The 17554-nt window shown below is 32.1% G+C and overlaps 1 protein-coding gene across 1 annotated transcript in view; it reads left to right on the top strand.

Annotated features, from left to right (window-relative positions):
• Window positions 1-17554, top strand: part of TMEM65 (transmembrane protein 65) — a 71734-nt gene that overhangs the window by 41606 nt on the left and 12574 nt on the right. The window contains exons 2-6 of the mRNA XM_024251625.3: window positions 5388-5432; window positions 8769-8836; window positions 12825-12879; window positions 14057-14099; window positions 16039-16144. Of these exons, the coding sequence (XP_024107393.1) occupies window positions 5388-5432; window positions 8769-8836; window positions 12825-12879; window positions 14057-14099; window positions 16039-16144 (317 nt within the window). The remainder of the gene's footprint in view (window positions 1-5387; window positions 5433-8768; window positions 8837-12824; window positions 12880-14056; window positions 14100-16038; window positions 16145-17554) is intronic.

The raw sequence follows: 17554 nt of genomic DNA, 5'->3' as shown, positions 1-17554 counted from the left end.
TGTTATTAGGCATAAACATGCAGTTGTTATGCCTCCTGATGCATTGACCCTTTTGTCATTTTGAAATGTCCCTGGTTTATTTTTGGTAATATTCTTTGTCTTTAAGTCTACCTCATCTGATATAAATATAGCCGCTCCAGCCTTTATAAGCCTACTGTTTGTGTAGCATATTTTTTGCCATCCATTTACTTTCAACCTATTAAACTGTAATCCTTGGGATATCAAATAGTTGGGTCTTACTTTTTTTGTTCATTTATATAGTCTCTGCATTTTAATTGAAGTGTTTAGTCCATTAAAATTGAATGTAATTATTGATATGGTTGGATATAAGTTTACTATTTTGCTATTTGTTTTCTGTTTGACCCTCTGTTTTTTGTTTCTGTTTTCCTTTCCTGCATTCTTTTTGCTTAATTGAACATTCCTTCAAATTCTCCTTCAAGTTATTTATTAGGTTCTTAACTATGTTCTCTTTGTATTTCGTCTGTATGTGTAGTTACTCTAGGGATTACAGCATGTATTCTTAACTTTTTGCAGCCTCTTATAGCTAATATTGGACCATTTTATTTTCATCATAGAAATGTTGCAACTAAATTACCTAATCAGTCCATTTACTGCCCCGTTCATCTTTAATGTTATGATGTCATATGTATTCATCTACATATTTTATAAACACTATAAGACAGTGTTATAATTTTTGCATTAGACAGTCATATTTATTTAAATTAAATCACTAGGAAAAAGTAATCTTTTATATTTACCCAGACATTTACCATTTCTGATGCTCTTTATTCCTTCCTCAAGAATTTACTTTTCAACTGCTATTTCCCTTCAGACTAAAGAATTTCTCTTGCACTTTCTGTATTGCAGGTTGACTGTTAACACATTCTTATAGCTTCAGTTATCTGAAATACATTTTGCCTTCATTCTTAAAGGATACATTTTTGGATGTAGAATAGTGGACTGACGCCCATTTTCTTTCTGCATACTTAAGTCATTTTTTTTGTGTTTAATATGTATTTAGTTCTGACTGCTTTCAAGATTTTTTCCTTTATGATAATTTTCCTTCATGTTTATTCCACTAGAAGTTCACTGAACTTCTTGAATCTTTTGAAATTTTTGTCTTGCACTAAATTTGGGAAATTTGTAGCCATTATTTATTCAAAGAGTTTTTGTTCCTAGTTTTTCTACTTGCCTTTTAATTACAATCATACATATATTAGCATATATTAGCCCTTTTACTATTTAGCCATCGGTCCCTGAGACTCAGGTTTATTATTTTTTCAATCCTTTTAGTCTCTGTTGTTCAGACTGAATAATTTTTATTGATCTGACATCATTTTCACTAACTCTTCTCTCACCTTCATTCTGCTTGTAAGCCTATCCAGTTAATTTTTTTTTTAATTTTTAATTTTCTTTTTTTTTTTTTTGAGACAGAGTCTTGCTCTGTCGCCCAGGCTGGAGTGCAGTGGTGTGATCGTGACTCACTGCAACCTCCACCTCCTGGGTTCAAGCAATTCTCCTGCCTTAGCCTCCTGAGTAGCTGGGATGACAGGTACCCCCCACCATGCCTGGCTAATTTTTGTATTTTTAGTACAGATGGGGTTTCACCATGTTGGTCAGGCTGGTCTCAAACTCCTGACCTTGTGATCCACCCACCTTGGCCTCCCAAAATGCTGGGATTACAGGTGTGAGCCACCGTGCCCGGCCCTAGTTAATTTTATAATTTCGGATAATGTATCTTTCAGTTCTAGAACTTCTTATTGGTTCTTTTTTCGATATTTTCTTCTGTTTCTCTGATGAGATATCCTGTCTTATTCATTTAAGCATATTTTTATTTACATCTTTGAATACAATTTTAATTGCTCATTTAAAGTTTTTGTCTGCTAATTCTAACATGTGAGTGACTTTGGGATTGGTCTCTATTGTCTTCTGAAAATGGGTCACATTTTCCTTTTTCCTTGTTTGTGAAGTAATTTTGTATGTATTCTAGTTATTCCTGTAATTACTACATTGTAGAGACTCTGGATTCTGTCTTGTTCATCTGAAAAGCATTGATTTTTGTTTGTCTTAGCAGGCATTTAATGGTTAGGTTCAAACTGCAAACTCTTGTGGGCTGCCCTCAAATCTTTACTTATTTTGCCCTTAGTCGGTGTTTTTGGAGTTTTCCCTGCACATGTGTCTTTCCACAAGTCAGCTGTAGACTTGAACTGAATGTATGCACAGAATTTAGGACTCTTCCTTTCTGACTCTATCCTTTCCAGGATTCCTCCCTCACTTTCTAGTTGTTTGGTTACCTGGCACCTCATCCTCTGGTTCTTCAGACAGATAGACTGAGGAATTTTCATCAGAGCTTTAGTTGCTCTGCATGTTGTGACTGGAGCCTGCCCACAGGCTGAAAGCTGCAACAAACAGGTAACTAACTCACTTAGTGTCATTTCTTTTTCTGTGTTGATTCCCCTCTAGATCAACCCGGTTTCGATAATTTTCCAGTGCTTTCAGGTAGTTAATTTGTTGTATTTTTGTTTGTAGTTTGTAGTTGTTCCTTGCAGGAGAATTCCTCTGATAAGAGGTTACTCAGCCATTATGGAAAGTAATGTGGCAAATGTGGTATGGTGAAGTACAAGCTTAATAGTTATTTTATTGTTTTAAAATATCCAGAAAAGGAAAAGAGTATGATGTATATAATACACACAGACACAGACACACACAGACACACACACACACACACAGATGGAAAGAACTGTTTTAACTCCATAGTTCACTTAATAAAACATTGGAGCAGAATACGTTTCCAATGTAAGTGTAGATAGTTTATTGTATGTCAAAAGGAAATTCTGAAATTGATTCATAAAATATATATATGGAAATAAACCTTCTGGGATGTATTGTGACTATTTTCAGGGATGTTATACTGGCAGTAATTACATTTTAAAACCTATACAGATGACTGAAACCTTAGGCTGATTTACAAGTTCCGTTGTGTATTTTATAGGTAATTTTTTTTTTTTTACTTCTGATGTATGTTTTGTTTTGATTCAGTTAACATAAGAAAGAATAATTTCTGATTTAAAAAAAAATTGGGCTGGGCATGGTGGCTCACGCCTGTAATCCTAGCACTTTGGGAGGCCGAGGTGGGTGGATCACCTGAGGTCAGTTTGAGACCAGCCTGGCCAACATGGTGAAACCTCATCTCTACTAAAAATACAAAATTAGCCAGGTGTGGTGGCACATACCTGTAGGGAGGCTGAAACAGTAGACTTACTTAAGTCTGGGAGGTGGAGGCTGCAGTGAACCGAGATCGCACCACTGCACTTCAGCCTGGGAGAGACAGAGCGAGACTCCATCTCAAAAAAATAATAATAAAATAAAATAATTTAATGGATACTTCCTAATAAGATTGTCACTTTTAGGAAATGTTCTTTTCATGATTCCTCTTGTACTCTGCAGGTTCTTTGTGAAGCAGGAGGCAGAATCTGTGTTTTGATTTTACTTTCACCTCTGTGCCAGTAGTTTTCCTCCCTGCTGTATCTCCTTTATTTTATATTGCTTTCTCTTAACATTTTTTATTACCTCTAGTTTTTAATTTTTTATGTGTAGTAGGAAAGAAAGATTAGGAATATTGATTACATTATTTGATTTTTTTCTTTATTACTACACGTTTTTTACTTGCCTAGCCCTTATCTTTTCTTCTTTGCTGTTGTAGAATATTTTTAATGTGTTACTCAATGAGTTGGGAATTTGAAGAAGTAAAAGCAAGGACTCCATATACTCTCATTCTACTGGGGAGGTCCTGCTTGTTGAATTTTTAGGTATTTCAAGATGTTCCAGTCAACTGACAAGGACTTCTCACAGTGTCAGAAGTGTAGTGATGATGAGACTAATGCAACTAACAAATAGTTCTGGTATGTAAATAACCACTTTTGCATGTTTACTTCACCAGAAAATTCTTTGGAGTATAGCAGTATCCTGTATTCTTAGTTAGAAATTTGGCAAACCACTTGGATGCTTTCAAAGGAGATTTTGAGTTAATCATGCTAATCAAAAAAGAATATATTTTAATCAGATGTGAAATTCTATAAGATTAGTATATGTATCTTCATTTCTTAATTCTTCTAAAAAAGGAAAAATAAAGTTTAAGTTTGCTTTCTTAGAACTTTCTAAATAATATGAAAGTTAATTAAACTCGAGGTTTTAGTGTATTTCTTACTGTAAAGCCATTATGGAACTTGGAAAATACCAGTCACTAATGTGGACCATATTTCCTTTTATGTAGGTTATCAATGGAGATTTATTTGAGTTTTACTTTTTATACTAAATTCCTTAGTTCTTTTGTTGTCATAAAATATAAATAAATATTTTTGAAGATGTACATCTAGTTTGTAATGTGTTTCTTTGGATAATCTGGTTGTACTAAATCTTTAGAGTGATCCACTATATGGGTTCTTCTCTGTATGATAACAATTAATTCTGTCCAGTTGGTTGATCATAAAGAAGGTAGAATTTTCTACCTTTTTACCTTAGTTTACTCTTAGACAAATGGTGAGATGGTTATTGTTATAAGACTAGGTAGGCTACTGCCTGTAATAATTATTAATTTTTAGATATAATGTTGACACGTAAAGATACTCTCTGGCTTATACTTGGGAAAACTTTGTTACTTGTGATTCTGAACAACACCCTACTTTTAAAAGTTGTTTTAATGTGTAGAATACCCTATTATCCAGTGTATAGGTTCCAAAAGTTAAAATATTCAGTTATATTATATATTAATATAATATATATTATATATTAATAAATATATATCAATATTATATAATACTATTAATATATTATAAAAGTTAAAATATTCAGTTATATCAACAGAGATTAAGGAACAAAATACAATTCAGTGAAGTCATTGTTTTCATACATTGCTTTAAAAATATTTTCTTCATTTTAAAGATATGTAGATCTATTTGAATATTCGTGTTTTCCACTATCAATGATGCTTGTTTGTGTATTTCTTAAGTCATCTAGGGTTGCCGTCCTAAAGAAGAGTACCTTTATTTCTAAAGTGTTTTTCTAGTGTAATTAATGCAAACAGACTCATTATCTAGATGCAAGGACTTTAAAGAAATCTGAAAAACAAAAAACAAATGAACTTCCAGGGCTAGAGTCCATGTTAGGCTTGTAACTAAGCTCAGTTTCATTTGCTGGCCTTCTGATTTAATCCATGCTGATTAATATTTTCTGTATGGACAAGTTTGGTCCATTAACCTAAAGATAATTTATGAATAAACTCTGATATTCTCCCACGTTGTAAATCTTCTGGTATTTTCTTCATTGTAATAAAAAATATCATGCTATAGTAACTAATTCTTGCCCCACATCCTTTTTCTCCCCTTTAGAAAAATTGGAAGCTCCACCACCCACCCCAGGACAGCTGAGATATGGTAATGGTTCTATAATTGTTGAATATATGTTTATCTATCTTTTGACCTTGAAATAACTGTATCATTTATTGATAGCACAGAAGAGTCAGCAAATTAAATCTCTCCAGATAGAGTGGATTATCCTGCTCATTATATGAAGCACAAAGTTTATAAACTTGGCTAAGGATGTAACACAATATTGTAAAATATCTAATATTGTTAAAAATGTCTAATATTATTAAAATATTGTTGCCATTTAGAAATAGAATTATTTTTATTATAGAAGTTTTCTTAATTTCCAGGAAAAAGGATGTATTTACTTTAGTTTGAATTTAAGTTGGGTAAATGCAGAACTAGAATTTCTAGGCCCAAGGCTAGATACAACTGTTCTCTGGTAGAGAAAATGCTTCTGGCTGACTGTTTGTAAGAATGAAAAAAATAAAGTTTATTTAAAACTACGTGAAGAAGGACCTTATTACAATGCTGCTAGTGTTCTTTCTTTTCTCTATTATGATAGGAATAAATATTCAAGAATAAATAAATATTCAAGAATATACCAAAATAATGTAAAACAAGTTGGGATGTTATTATAAAGATGGAAGAAGTGAATTATTTAACAGTATAGTGAATTAGAGTAGGTTGCAAATTAAAGCTAAATATGAAATGTGATTTGCTAACAACTGGCAAGTTATAGAATAGTGTTTCTGAGAGTAAATTGAAGAAGCCACAAATTAGTAGATCATTACATACTAGAGAGCAAATTTATGTAATTTTTTTAAAAAGCCAGTTATTTTTTCTCTGACAGGTAGAATGTAATTTATATTAAAGATTAGTAACTTTCCTCAAATACCAAAACAATTTAAGAATTATTTAAGACTTCTGTTCCCAAGTAGTTTGTGATTCTCCCACCTTAGATTCATACAATCTATAGTTCATAATACTGTATACTATTATCATTTTTTGTAGGTGATATTGAAATTTACTGTTATGGCTGTGTTATCATACCTAAACCTCTTTAGGGCTGGGAACCAAGTCTTATTTATCTTTGTATCTCAGGTGCCCAGTGGAGTGCTCTGTACATGGTTATTTAACTTTTTGAAAAACTATATTTTTTCCTTTTAGTTAAAATAAATTATAATTTTTAGGACATATTTATATAGGTATAAACACTAAAAACATACATCTTATAGTTCAAAGTGATTGTTATAACAGAGTGCCTTGGTTTTACTGACCAAGTTTTTACTAAGATAGCAATTAGTGTAATCTTAACTTAATGGCCTTATCACCTAATTTTAAGATATTTGTAACTGGCCAATTTTAGAGATGCTAGTAAATGAATCCCAAAATGCTAATTAATCCTAACCAGTTTCATCATTATTTTCTGTACTTAAGTAGCTTTCTCTTCACTGTAAATGTTATATTTAGTGAATTTTTAGAATTTCATTATACTCTTCTAACCTGTTAAATTTGTAATATGTATTGGTTCTGGAAGCTGCTTTTTATAAAATTTTGAGTGTTCAGTAAATAACCAGATTTAGGCAATAAGTTAAAAAACTAAGGCTAGACTCTTTAATTGAAAAAAAAAATCCCATTTTATTAATGTTCTACTTGATTTTTACCACGTTTAATAAATAATATTCTTTGTAATTAAAAATGTTGTCCTTGATCTTGGACATTTTTACTTAAAAACAAGAAGAAATTTTAAATGACCTATTTTATACCTATTATGTACTGGTTTATGTAATATTGTATAGCTATAATAATATTGAATATAATAGTATTCTTATACTGTATATAGTATTGTCATGTGGTCTTAGTCATTTATAGTGGTTGTGGGTAGAAGTGCTTTTTTTTGAGTGCTTATTAGCCTTCCCTGCTAGGTGCAGAGCTCAATACAGTAATATCGAATTTTTATAACTTCTGGATTATATTTCAGTTATGCTTTCTGTGGAGATAACTGCATTAAAAGAAAAAAAGACTCTAAAAATTAATAAACACATATAACCAGTTGGTTTAAGGGATTATTTTTTTTGGACGTAGTATAAAACTCAGCATTTTAGTGTTTGTTGAGAAAAGTCCTCAGTTGAACGGATGTTCACTATACCTTGCCAATTTTATAGATTAATTAGAATAAAGTCTTTTACCTATTCCCAGCTTTTAATCTGTTTCACAGTCTGCCTTCAATTCTCTCAATCTGGAATTCTCTTCCTTTCCAGGTTAGTGGTCTTCAACTTAATGAAATAATATTTTTTGAGCATCTACCATGCCCTCGATATTCTGCTGAAGATGTAAATATGAAAGAAATGAGAATAAATTTATAAAAAATATGTAGGTATTAGTTCTTCCTAGTTAACAATTTTTTTTTTTTTTTTTTTTTTTAAGATGAAGTCTTGCTCTGTTGCCAGGCTGGAGTGCAGTGGTGCAATCTTGGCTCACTGCAACCTCTGCTGCCTGGGTTCAAGTGATTCTCCTGCCTCAGCCTCCCAAGTAGCTGGGACTACAGGCACGTGCCACCACACCCAGCTAATTTTTGTATTTTTGGTAGTGACGGGGTTTCACCATATTGGCCAGGATGGTCTCGATCTCTTGACCTCGTGATCCACCCACCGCAGCCTCCCAAAGTGGTAGGATTACAGGCGTGACCTAGTTACACTTCTAATATCTCAGATCATTGAATTTATATACCCAATAGATGAAGTAAGGTGTGTTTTTGGTAGCAAGAGGTGAAGTGATAGTTTGATTTAAATCAAACATTGATTGTTTATAGTTTGCAATAGCATTTGGGAATATTGATGAATTTTAAGGGGGGAAAAGACTGCACATAGATGAGGTAATATAGATGAGATAATCACCTTTTTCTAACATTTCTTTAAAAAAATTAGTTAGTGAGTAAAAGCACCCAAATAGCTTTTCTGACATTTGATTTAGGACATTTTCATTATTTCTAATACAGAAATCGATTTTATAGTATCAGACTTTAGTCATAATAGAAAAAGAGATTAATGTCAGTAGCAATCAGGTAAAACGTGGTACTCATACATGTTTACTAATTTGTTCTGTTAATTGTATGTATATATTTTTGTGTGTGTGTGTGTGTGTGTGTGTGTTACCAGTAAGAAAACACAAAAGTCTAACACAGTTATTTTTACATGTTTTATATTTTTTCTGGTTTGTTTTGTTTTTTCCCAATATAGTTTCTACTTACAGCAGTAGCAGCATCTGTTGGCTCTGGAAAATGAGAATGAAATTCTAGAGATTATCAAGTCTGTTTAGGATACTTTGATCGTATCATCTGTTTTTGTCATTCTAAGTTATAGAAATCTTAAAATATATTTTTCTGTTTTTGATGTTTTTCAGTATTCATCCACAATGCGATACCTTTCATAGGGTTTGGCTTTTTGGATAATGCAATTATGATTGTTGCTGTAAGTTCTTTCTCTCACTGCTTCTATTTTGAGTTCATAAATTAATGTGGTCTACATTTTCCTAATAATTTTTCTATTGTGATTATAAAATTTTAATATCATAATGAACAAGGATTTTTTTTACTATATCTCGTATTAGACTATAGCTCAATTTTAATTAAGCTATATTTAATATTTATTAATCATTAAGACTTTAGGTGAAGCATTTAGACAGATAGACTTTTGGTAGACTTTTGGTAGAGCATTTAGACAGAACATTAAAGGCCTATATTGTCCTAATTTCAACATTCTTAATAAAGAAAAATAATATGTAAAATGTTCTGATGTTCTTTAATGGTGTTGGCAATTATCACATATGTAGGTAATTATTTGATTTAGTTCCTTGTTCAATTTTCCAATGTGAAAATGTTTTAAAGCATGTTTTGATACATAGTCTAGCCTTCAGTCTAGCCATTGTTTAAAGTTTCAATTCAATTAAGTGACTGTATCTCCCTTTTGCCTTGTTCCATTGTAGTATTAAAAAAATTCCCCTTTGTTGTGGTATTTTAATGTAAGGGTGCTCCTTAAACCTGTTTAAGCTCAGAGATGGCTGACTTACCTTTCTTACTACTATATAAGGGCTGTTAGTGGATACCAATATTAGGTTCATATTCTAAAGTCAGAAGTAGATCCATGATTAAAATGCAAGTGTTCAAAAACTGCCCAGTGCTCTGTCCGTTTTCAAGAACATACCAAGTGTTAGCTACAGCTTATGAATTTATCATAATGGGATTTTCATTACAATTAGATTTGCTTTACATTAATTGTTTAAATAATCTAGCCAACTCAGATTTTAGTAGTTTCCGAGAAGGCAGTGTGGTTCTAAATAGTTGAATAAGTTTCTCACATTCACAGATATATAAATTGGCCAGTTTTATTCTTATATACATATTATGAAAATGCCATAATCAGTCAAAAAACTGTTCACTTCTCTTATTTTGTCCAAGTAAAATAGATTGATCACAGTCCAGTTATTATGGCAATTATCAACTTTCAATACATATTTTTAGAATACCTTATGTGAAATCATTCTTTTCAGATGTTAGCATTAGACTGAAGGTAATAGATCTTCAGTACATTTAGTGGGAGGAGAAAAAAATATCATATACTTTGAATACCAGTTTATGAGTTCCCAGGTGGGGTCTTTATTTAAACTCGTTTGAGAAAATCAAAGTGCTTCACAACTAGGAACTTTTCTCAGTTAGGACTTAGAGAGTTTGTTGGCAGCTTCACTGACTCTAACTTTTAAAAACATTTTGTAAATGATAGCTAAAGTGTAGGAGACTACTGAAAAAGTGGAATTACCTTAGGATTGTTGAATGTGAGGAAAATATATATGAGAGATGCAGGTTTTCTTTTTGGTGTTTTGGAGATCATGTGTACTACAAATGGACATAAATAGAAGATTTGGTTTCAAAGTAGGAATTTTAAAAGTAATTTACATTGTATAGATTATAAAATTTATGTAAACATGGTTTATTCAAGAATGGTTTTGTTTGCTATATAGTCTAGCCTTATGTCCAGATTGATGGGGATCAGCTACCAAACCAAACACCCACATTCTACAGTTAAATTATTGTAGTAATTTGTAGTTCACTATTTGGTGTTCCCCAGGTCTGTGCCTCATTATTAGTATAACTAAGAGTGCACTATTTTTCCAGGCCTGAGATGGCTGACTCCAAATTAGTAATACTTGTTATTCTGTTTGTATTGAAATCCAGTTTCAGGGGTTTATGAACCATTTTGTTTATTTTTTCTTATTTTTTTCCCCAGCACATCCAGAACACAGAAAATCAGTTTTTATTTAAATAATACTGAAATAAATGTTTAAGCCACTGACTTCAGTACCTGGTTAAGAGTAGTAGGTGTGGCAAAAATATTATCCTGTGATGGTTGCAAACTAATTCAGAGACAATAAAATTTTGCAGTGAGGCTTTGTAATATAGAATGCTGAGACTAAAACATATAAATAATGTAACTGTAGAATCTATGAAAGGGGAAATAAGTGATTATTATCTTAAGAGTGTTTTTCATCTTTTAATTAAAAAAATACTAATCAACCCCTCTCATTGTGGGACAGCTATGACTGTTTTAAGATAGTAAGTTGAGGAGATAGTTGATTCTTCTTTTTTTTTGTACCATAGACTTTTGATGTTTTCCTCCTTCCTGTTAGGTGTACTTTCCCACCCTAGTTGTAGTCGTAAAAACAAATTCAAACAAAAACAAAGAGGTGTGTAACCTCTTGTAATAGATTTGGCCCTTATATTGGTTGGTGTTCATATTAAGCCTTTTGTTTCATAGTTTAAAAAATATTTTTATATTGGATTGCTTTTTATAACTTATATTTTAGGGTTAGTTTTGGGTTACTTACAATTTAACTGGATAGAATTTGTTAGAATTCTAGAGTAGATTAATTGTATTAAGGATAATGAACCAGGTATAACTTTAAGACAACTATTAGTATTCGGTTTATTTATAATTTCTACCTCACCTATTAACACAAAATTTGATGTAACTATGGGACACAGTAAAGAAGTGGATAGTCCATTGCCCCCAAACCATCTTTGACCTTATATGGGGCTTTTCCTGCTGTTAGAAGGACCTTCAGCTGTGTTACATTCAACCAAATGATTAAGCCCTTAACTATTTTTTGAATGTATGTATTGCAAAGAGATTCTTCTTTGGCCACTGGCAGCGATTCATTGCTGTTAAAGATGCCATATTTATTAGACTGTTGTTATCAGGTGCCTCTCTTCTATATTGGTGCTCCAGTTTTTTTGCATTCAGATATGATGATACATATCTTTATTCCTTTTCTCTGCCTGTTTTTACCTTTTCTTTTCTTCCTTCTTATTTCTTCTTCAGAAATCTGTTTCTTGGGGTATATTTACAGCCTTGTCATTTGAACTTTGTGCATCAGGACAAAGGACTTTTGAACTTTAATGCATCAGGCTATTGGGTCCATATTCAGCAATAATTATATCTTAAAGTGATGCAGTCAAAAGCTCTAGGGGAAAGAAACTTGAGGAAAACCTTTTCAGTTTTGTAAATAATTGATGAGTAATGCATTATTTCTACATAAAAATATAGGACTTTTTTTCCCTCCACAAATATCATTGAGATTTGAAACATTTTTTAGAAATGTTCAAGCATCATTATTCAAGAGAACTCTTGAAAATTAAGTCTTCTAATGGCAGCATTGCTCAGGGATTAGAATTGAATTAGCACAATAGATCCTAGGATTTCTTCTTTATTCTGTTAGAATAGTTTAATCGCCTTCACTTCAGTTCCTCCTCTTTAAAATGAAAGTAAAATGTGAGCCCCTCTTTTCTTCAGAGGAATGATGATATACATGTAGAAAGTCTTAAACTCTGTCATTAAATTCAGTGGCAATACGATGGGGCTTTGTTTTGAGTGTGGATCTATTGTACTAAATGCCGTTGCTGCTTATAAATTGAATGTATAGTTTCACTACTTAATGGTTAAAGAGCTAAGTGTTGTAAGGATAATTTTATAAATCCCAATTTCCCTAGAAACTGGTTTAGTCTCCTTTTAATCTTTTGATAGAGTAAATAACAATAGTATAGATGTATAGTTCAGAATTTAAAATCAGTGTGAGTTGGTCTTGTTTTCAGAGAGCTTTAAAGCATTTTTCTCTGTGGTAGAAAAATAGAAATTCTAGATTTTTAATGATGAACTGTATTTCTACATGTGTTGCTAATTTTATTTTTATAAGCCTAATTTGAATGAATAAAATGTTATTGATGTTATTTCTGTATGAATGCATATATTTAATAATTTAATGAATTACATTATATGTGCATATATGATGTATGTAATTTTGCAGCACTAACATGTTGATTTAACTATTATATCTGTTTTTATTAATGCTTTGCTATTCTTTTATAGTCACTTCAGCTTTAATTTTTAATTTTTTATCATATTTCAGGGAACCCATATTGAAATGTCTATTGGAATTATTTTGGGAATTTCAACTATGGCAGGTATTTAACAATAGTAAATGTTATTATTTCATTGTCTGTACATTTATAAAACATTTCAGTAGATCAGGTTTAGAAGGGGGTAATTTATTTGAATGAGTTTACTCATTGAGATATCTGTTAATTTTCTTCATCCTATTCTTCTGATTCTTAGTTTTGTATATGTAGCACTTTTTCTGAAAATTTTAGGTACTTTATATTATTAGTTATTGGATAACAATACTCTGCTATATTGATTTCATTAAGACAAGATTTTCTGGCAATTCAGTGTTACCCCTAAACATTTATACCCTTGGTCTCTTTTATTTATTTATTTATTTATTTAGAGACGGAGTTTCACTCTGTCACCCAGGCTGCAGTACAGTGGTGCGATCTCAGCTCACTGCAGCCTCCACCTCCAGGTTCAAGTGATTCTCCTGTCTCAGCCTCATGAGTAGCTGGGACTACAGGCACCTGCCATCATGTCTGGCTAATTTTTGTATTTTTAGTAGAGACAGGGTTTCACCATGTTGGCCAGGATGGTCTTGAATGCCTGACCTCGTGATCCACGTGCGTCGGCCTCCCAAAGTGCTGGGATTACAGGTGTGAGCCACCACACCCAGCCTATTATTTGTTTTTTATTTATTTATTTTTGAGTTGGGTAGAATTTTTTTTTCTTGAGTTGGGTAGAAAAATCAAAGAAGGAAATACAGGATTAAACATCTGTCTTCTCTGTCCCATTTACCACTCTATTCTTCATGGAGGTAAAATTTGGGGAGAGTTCTATGTTATATTTATTTTAGAAAGCATTAGGTAAATGAGTTAATGAAAGAAACATTTTTTTCTCCTTGACTTTCTTGAATTTCATAGCTGTACATGTAACTTTACCAATTCCTTTAAATATTATATGAAAGATACTACAAAATATTGTACAATTAATATTGAAACCAAAATGGAAATTGGCTGATAACAGAAAAAAACCTACTACTTAATGGAGGTAGAATAGTATAATTTCAAAATTGTGTTCTATTTCAAAACCTTGAGAGTAAGAGCTGTCCAGTGAGTTACTTTGGATATAGTTGCTGTAGTTTGAGAAATGTGAGAACTCTTCCAAGATCAGTGCTTTATTGATTACATAGTGATATATTATAAGTATTATTCTTTTATGTAACAGTTATTTGTTTATTTTTCAAATTTTTAGCTGCTGCTTTGGGAAATCTTGTGTCAGATCTAGCTGGACTTGGGTAGGTTCATTCACTTATTCATTTGTATATTCTGTACTTGCTGTCTTTCTGTTCCCCACTCTTCTTTGAGAAGCCTAACAAAAGGATATTTTATTTTTCTTTGTTTTCTAGAATTAAAATTTCGAATTTACTTTTTATAAACTAATAGTACTAAATCTTTGGTATCCATCAAATATAGATGCCTGGGTGATATCCCAGTTATACATTATTAGTATCTCTGGAGAGGGAGCCCTGGCAGTTGTGTTTAGTAATTTTCATGAGTGGTTCTGATGTATGCAAAAGTTTATTCTAAATTTACCATAATGTAAGCAAAATGGAATTTGTGTTTACTGAAGTATTTATATGTATTTTATAGACATCTCCAAGGGTAAAACAGGATTAAAAGCAAGAACCTCTCTCGTTATTCCACCTCACCCTACTCCCACAAAACCTAAAGAGAAGGGATATGGCTCAAATTTGAGGATACTGACTAGATATGTTTTCTAGAGGGGGGAACTTTCAAAGGAAATAATGGCCAAAACATATATGGGTTTGGCTGTTTTTTGCTCTCTTTACTTTATGTGGCAGGAATAATGAAACAAACTAAGGACATCTATTTAGAAAAGGCCAGCTTTCTCTCTCTCTTTACATTCTTGTTCCAAGTAGCAAATGGCCTGAGCTGCTTCCTGAGCTTGGGGAAGGCTGGGGGAGTATAAATTAGACTAAGTGGACATTATTATGATAAATATGCTCTCTCTTGCTCTGTCTTTGATTTTGTCTCTTCTTTCCTTGACTCATTTGAGTGTTACAATTTCAGATTTGAATTTTTTCTTAGAAGTTTACTTAGCCCTATAATCTAGGCAAAGCAGCTTTATAAGTGATCTAACCTTAACCTTCTATATTAGACTTTTGCACTGGAGTTTGGGGCCAAAGCCACAGTTAAAAACAAAGTTTCTTTGTTTTAGGACCATGGCAAGAATTTTGTATTCGAATTCCTGGCATAAATGTATCATGATATCATTTCTTAAACATTCTATTCCCAGTTTCCAACATTAAAGTAAATAATGAGAATATTACAGTCATTGTATAGCTTTCTGATATATTTAATAGAACCAAGTGATCTAAGAGATTTTAAAGCCATTTAGCGATATATTGCATCATAAAACAATTATTTTTGTTTAGAGATGAAGATTTTTCTGGATGTCTTTGTATTTAAAAACTATTTCTCTTCTCTTTTTTGGGAGGTATCATTCAATAACAAATACCACATTTTATGCATTCTCAGATGCATTTTAACATATCTGATATCAGGATCCATCTTACTGTAGGTAGTATACACAGTTTAATTAGCAATTTTTTTTCTTTCTTACAGTTCATAAAGTAAGGGTATCCACTAAATGATGGCAATTTAGAATTGATAAAATACTTGAGATTGGCCTGAAAGTTCTAGGGTGTTTTGAAAGTTCTAGGGTGTTTTTGTTAGTTTACCAATCTGAGGAATTTTGGAAACTTTTGCCGTCTGATAAGTTACTAATTTGTATCATGTGTTAAAGTGCTTTGCTTTGAGTTTGGAATAATTGCAGAAATTCTAATTATCTGTACAAATTGTTATATACCTTGAATTGTTTTTAAAAATAATAATAGAGAATAATTGCTCTAAGTCATTAATTTTCCTTTGTGTTAAATATGTTAATAAGAAAATATTTTAAAACAATATATTTATATGCAATAAAAATTAAAAGTTGTAAAGAATGTTTATGTCATTTCTAGAGTACAAGTGCAAATGTAAAATTATCTTGTTTCTCCTTGTAGTAATTAGTTTACTATATGAGGACATTTGCATGTCTTTTTAAAAACCTATATTTTGTCCTCATGTCTTTGTTTTGTTTTGTTTTGTTTGCTTTTGTAAAGGCTTTATTGAAACATAACCTATATATCATATTGTCTTGTTTCTTCAAAGACTTGCAGGCTACGTTGAAGCATTGGCATCCAGGTTAGGCCTGTCAATTCCTGATCTCACACCAAAGCAAGTTGACATGTGGCAAACACGTCTTAGTACACATTTGGTAAGTAATTTACATGGTTTATGATAATGAATTGGGTAGCCAGAGCAAGATTCTGTATAGTTCAGGCCCTTGAGAAATTTGAAACTAAAATTGGTTTGAATGGAGTTTTTAACAAAAATTGTCCAGACCTTGGCAGTTTTCAGAACAGTAATTTGTGTTAACTCCTTATTTTTTGTAGGTATACTTAATTTTTAAAAAATATTTTGCAATGCACTTAGTATTAGGGAGTCTCTCTTATAGGTTGGGGTCTAAAGAACATAAAACGAATAATAAACTGTGGTTATCCTTGAGGAACTTGTTTAGGTGGAAAACCAAACATATAAACAAATTATAATTTAGTATGACATATGCAGTAATGAATTATGTACAAGATATAACTATGATACAGGTAAGGGAATTAACACTGTGGGGAGTAACTTCTTTTGGTGGGGAGATTTCTTGGTGATTATTAGATCTAAGCCGATTTTTGAATTATTGATGAGACATTTACTAGATGAATAAGAGGAATTCCAAGCATACTGACTAGCAATTAGAAGAGGATGATAAAAAAAGGGTATATTTGGATAAATACAGGAACCGATTTTAGGAATATAATATATAGTAGCTGTAGGTATAAGCAGCAGCAGAAGACAACATTGAAGAAGTAAGCAGGGATCAGACAGGAAAGGTATTGTATGTGAATGCTAAGGAGCTTGAGCCTCTTACCTAAGTGATGGAGAGCCAGGGGAGTTTTAAATAAGAAGGAAACTGGATGGATCATGATGCCATCAATAAAATCAAGAAAAAAAGGAGGAGGAATAAGCTTGTAAGGGAAGATAATGAGTTCTATTTTGGACGCATTGAATTTGAGATACTAGTAGGACATTTGAGTGGTGACATCTAGTAGGCATTTGGGGTAAAAAGAGTTAGATAGGTCAGAGTTAGTGATAATGGGTATTGTCACTCATTCATTCAACAAATACTTATTGTTTACATATTATATGCCAAGTAGAGATACAGGAGTTTTGAATACATTGGTTAACAGAGTAAGATCTTGTTTCTGATAGATCTTACATTCAAGCAGTGGGGAGACAGATAATAAACAATCTGATAAATAAAAATATTTAGCATATTAGAAGTTTATGTGTTATGAGAATAAAAAGGGAAAACAGAGCGAGGTGGAAGAGGCTAGGAGTGCTAGGATGGAAGCAGACTGCAATATTCAATAGGAGAATCACTGTAGGCCTCACTGAAAAGGTAGGTGATTGTTCAAACCATGGGAGAAGATGAGATTTCATGGGAGAGTGGTTCTCAAAATGTGGTGCCAGCATCAGCAGTATCAACATTACCTGGTAACTTCTTAGAAATGCAAACACTCAGTCTTCATCTTAGACCTATCTATTATTGTGTAAATTATTGCAGCTGGATGGG

Source organism: Pongo abelii, chromosome 7 (genome assembly GCF_028885655.2).
Source record: "Pongo abelii isolate AG06213 chromosome 7, NHGRI_mPonAbe1-v2.0_pri, whole genome shotgun sequence".
NCBI classification, from domain to species: domain Eukaryota; kingdom Metazoa; phylum Chordata; class Mammalia; order Primates; family Hominidae; genus Pongo; species Pongo abelii.
The sequence above is the reverse complement of the archived record's forward strand: the minus strand, read 5'-3'. Positions and strand labels throughout refer to the sequence as shown.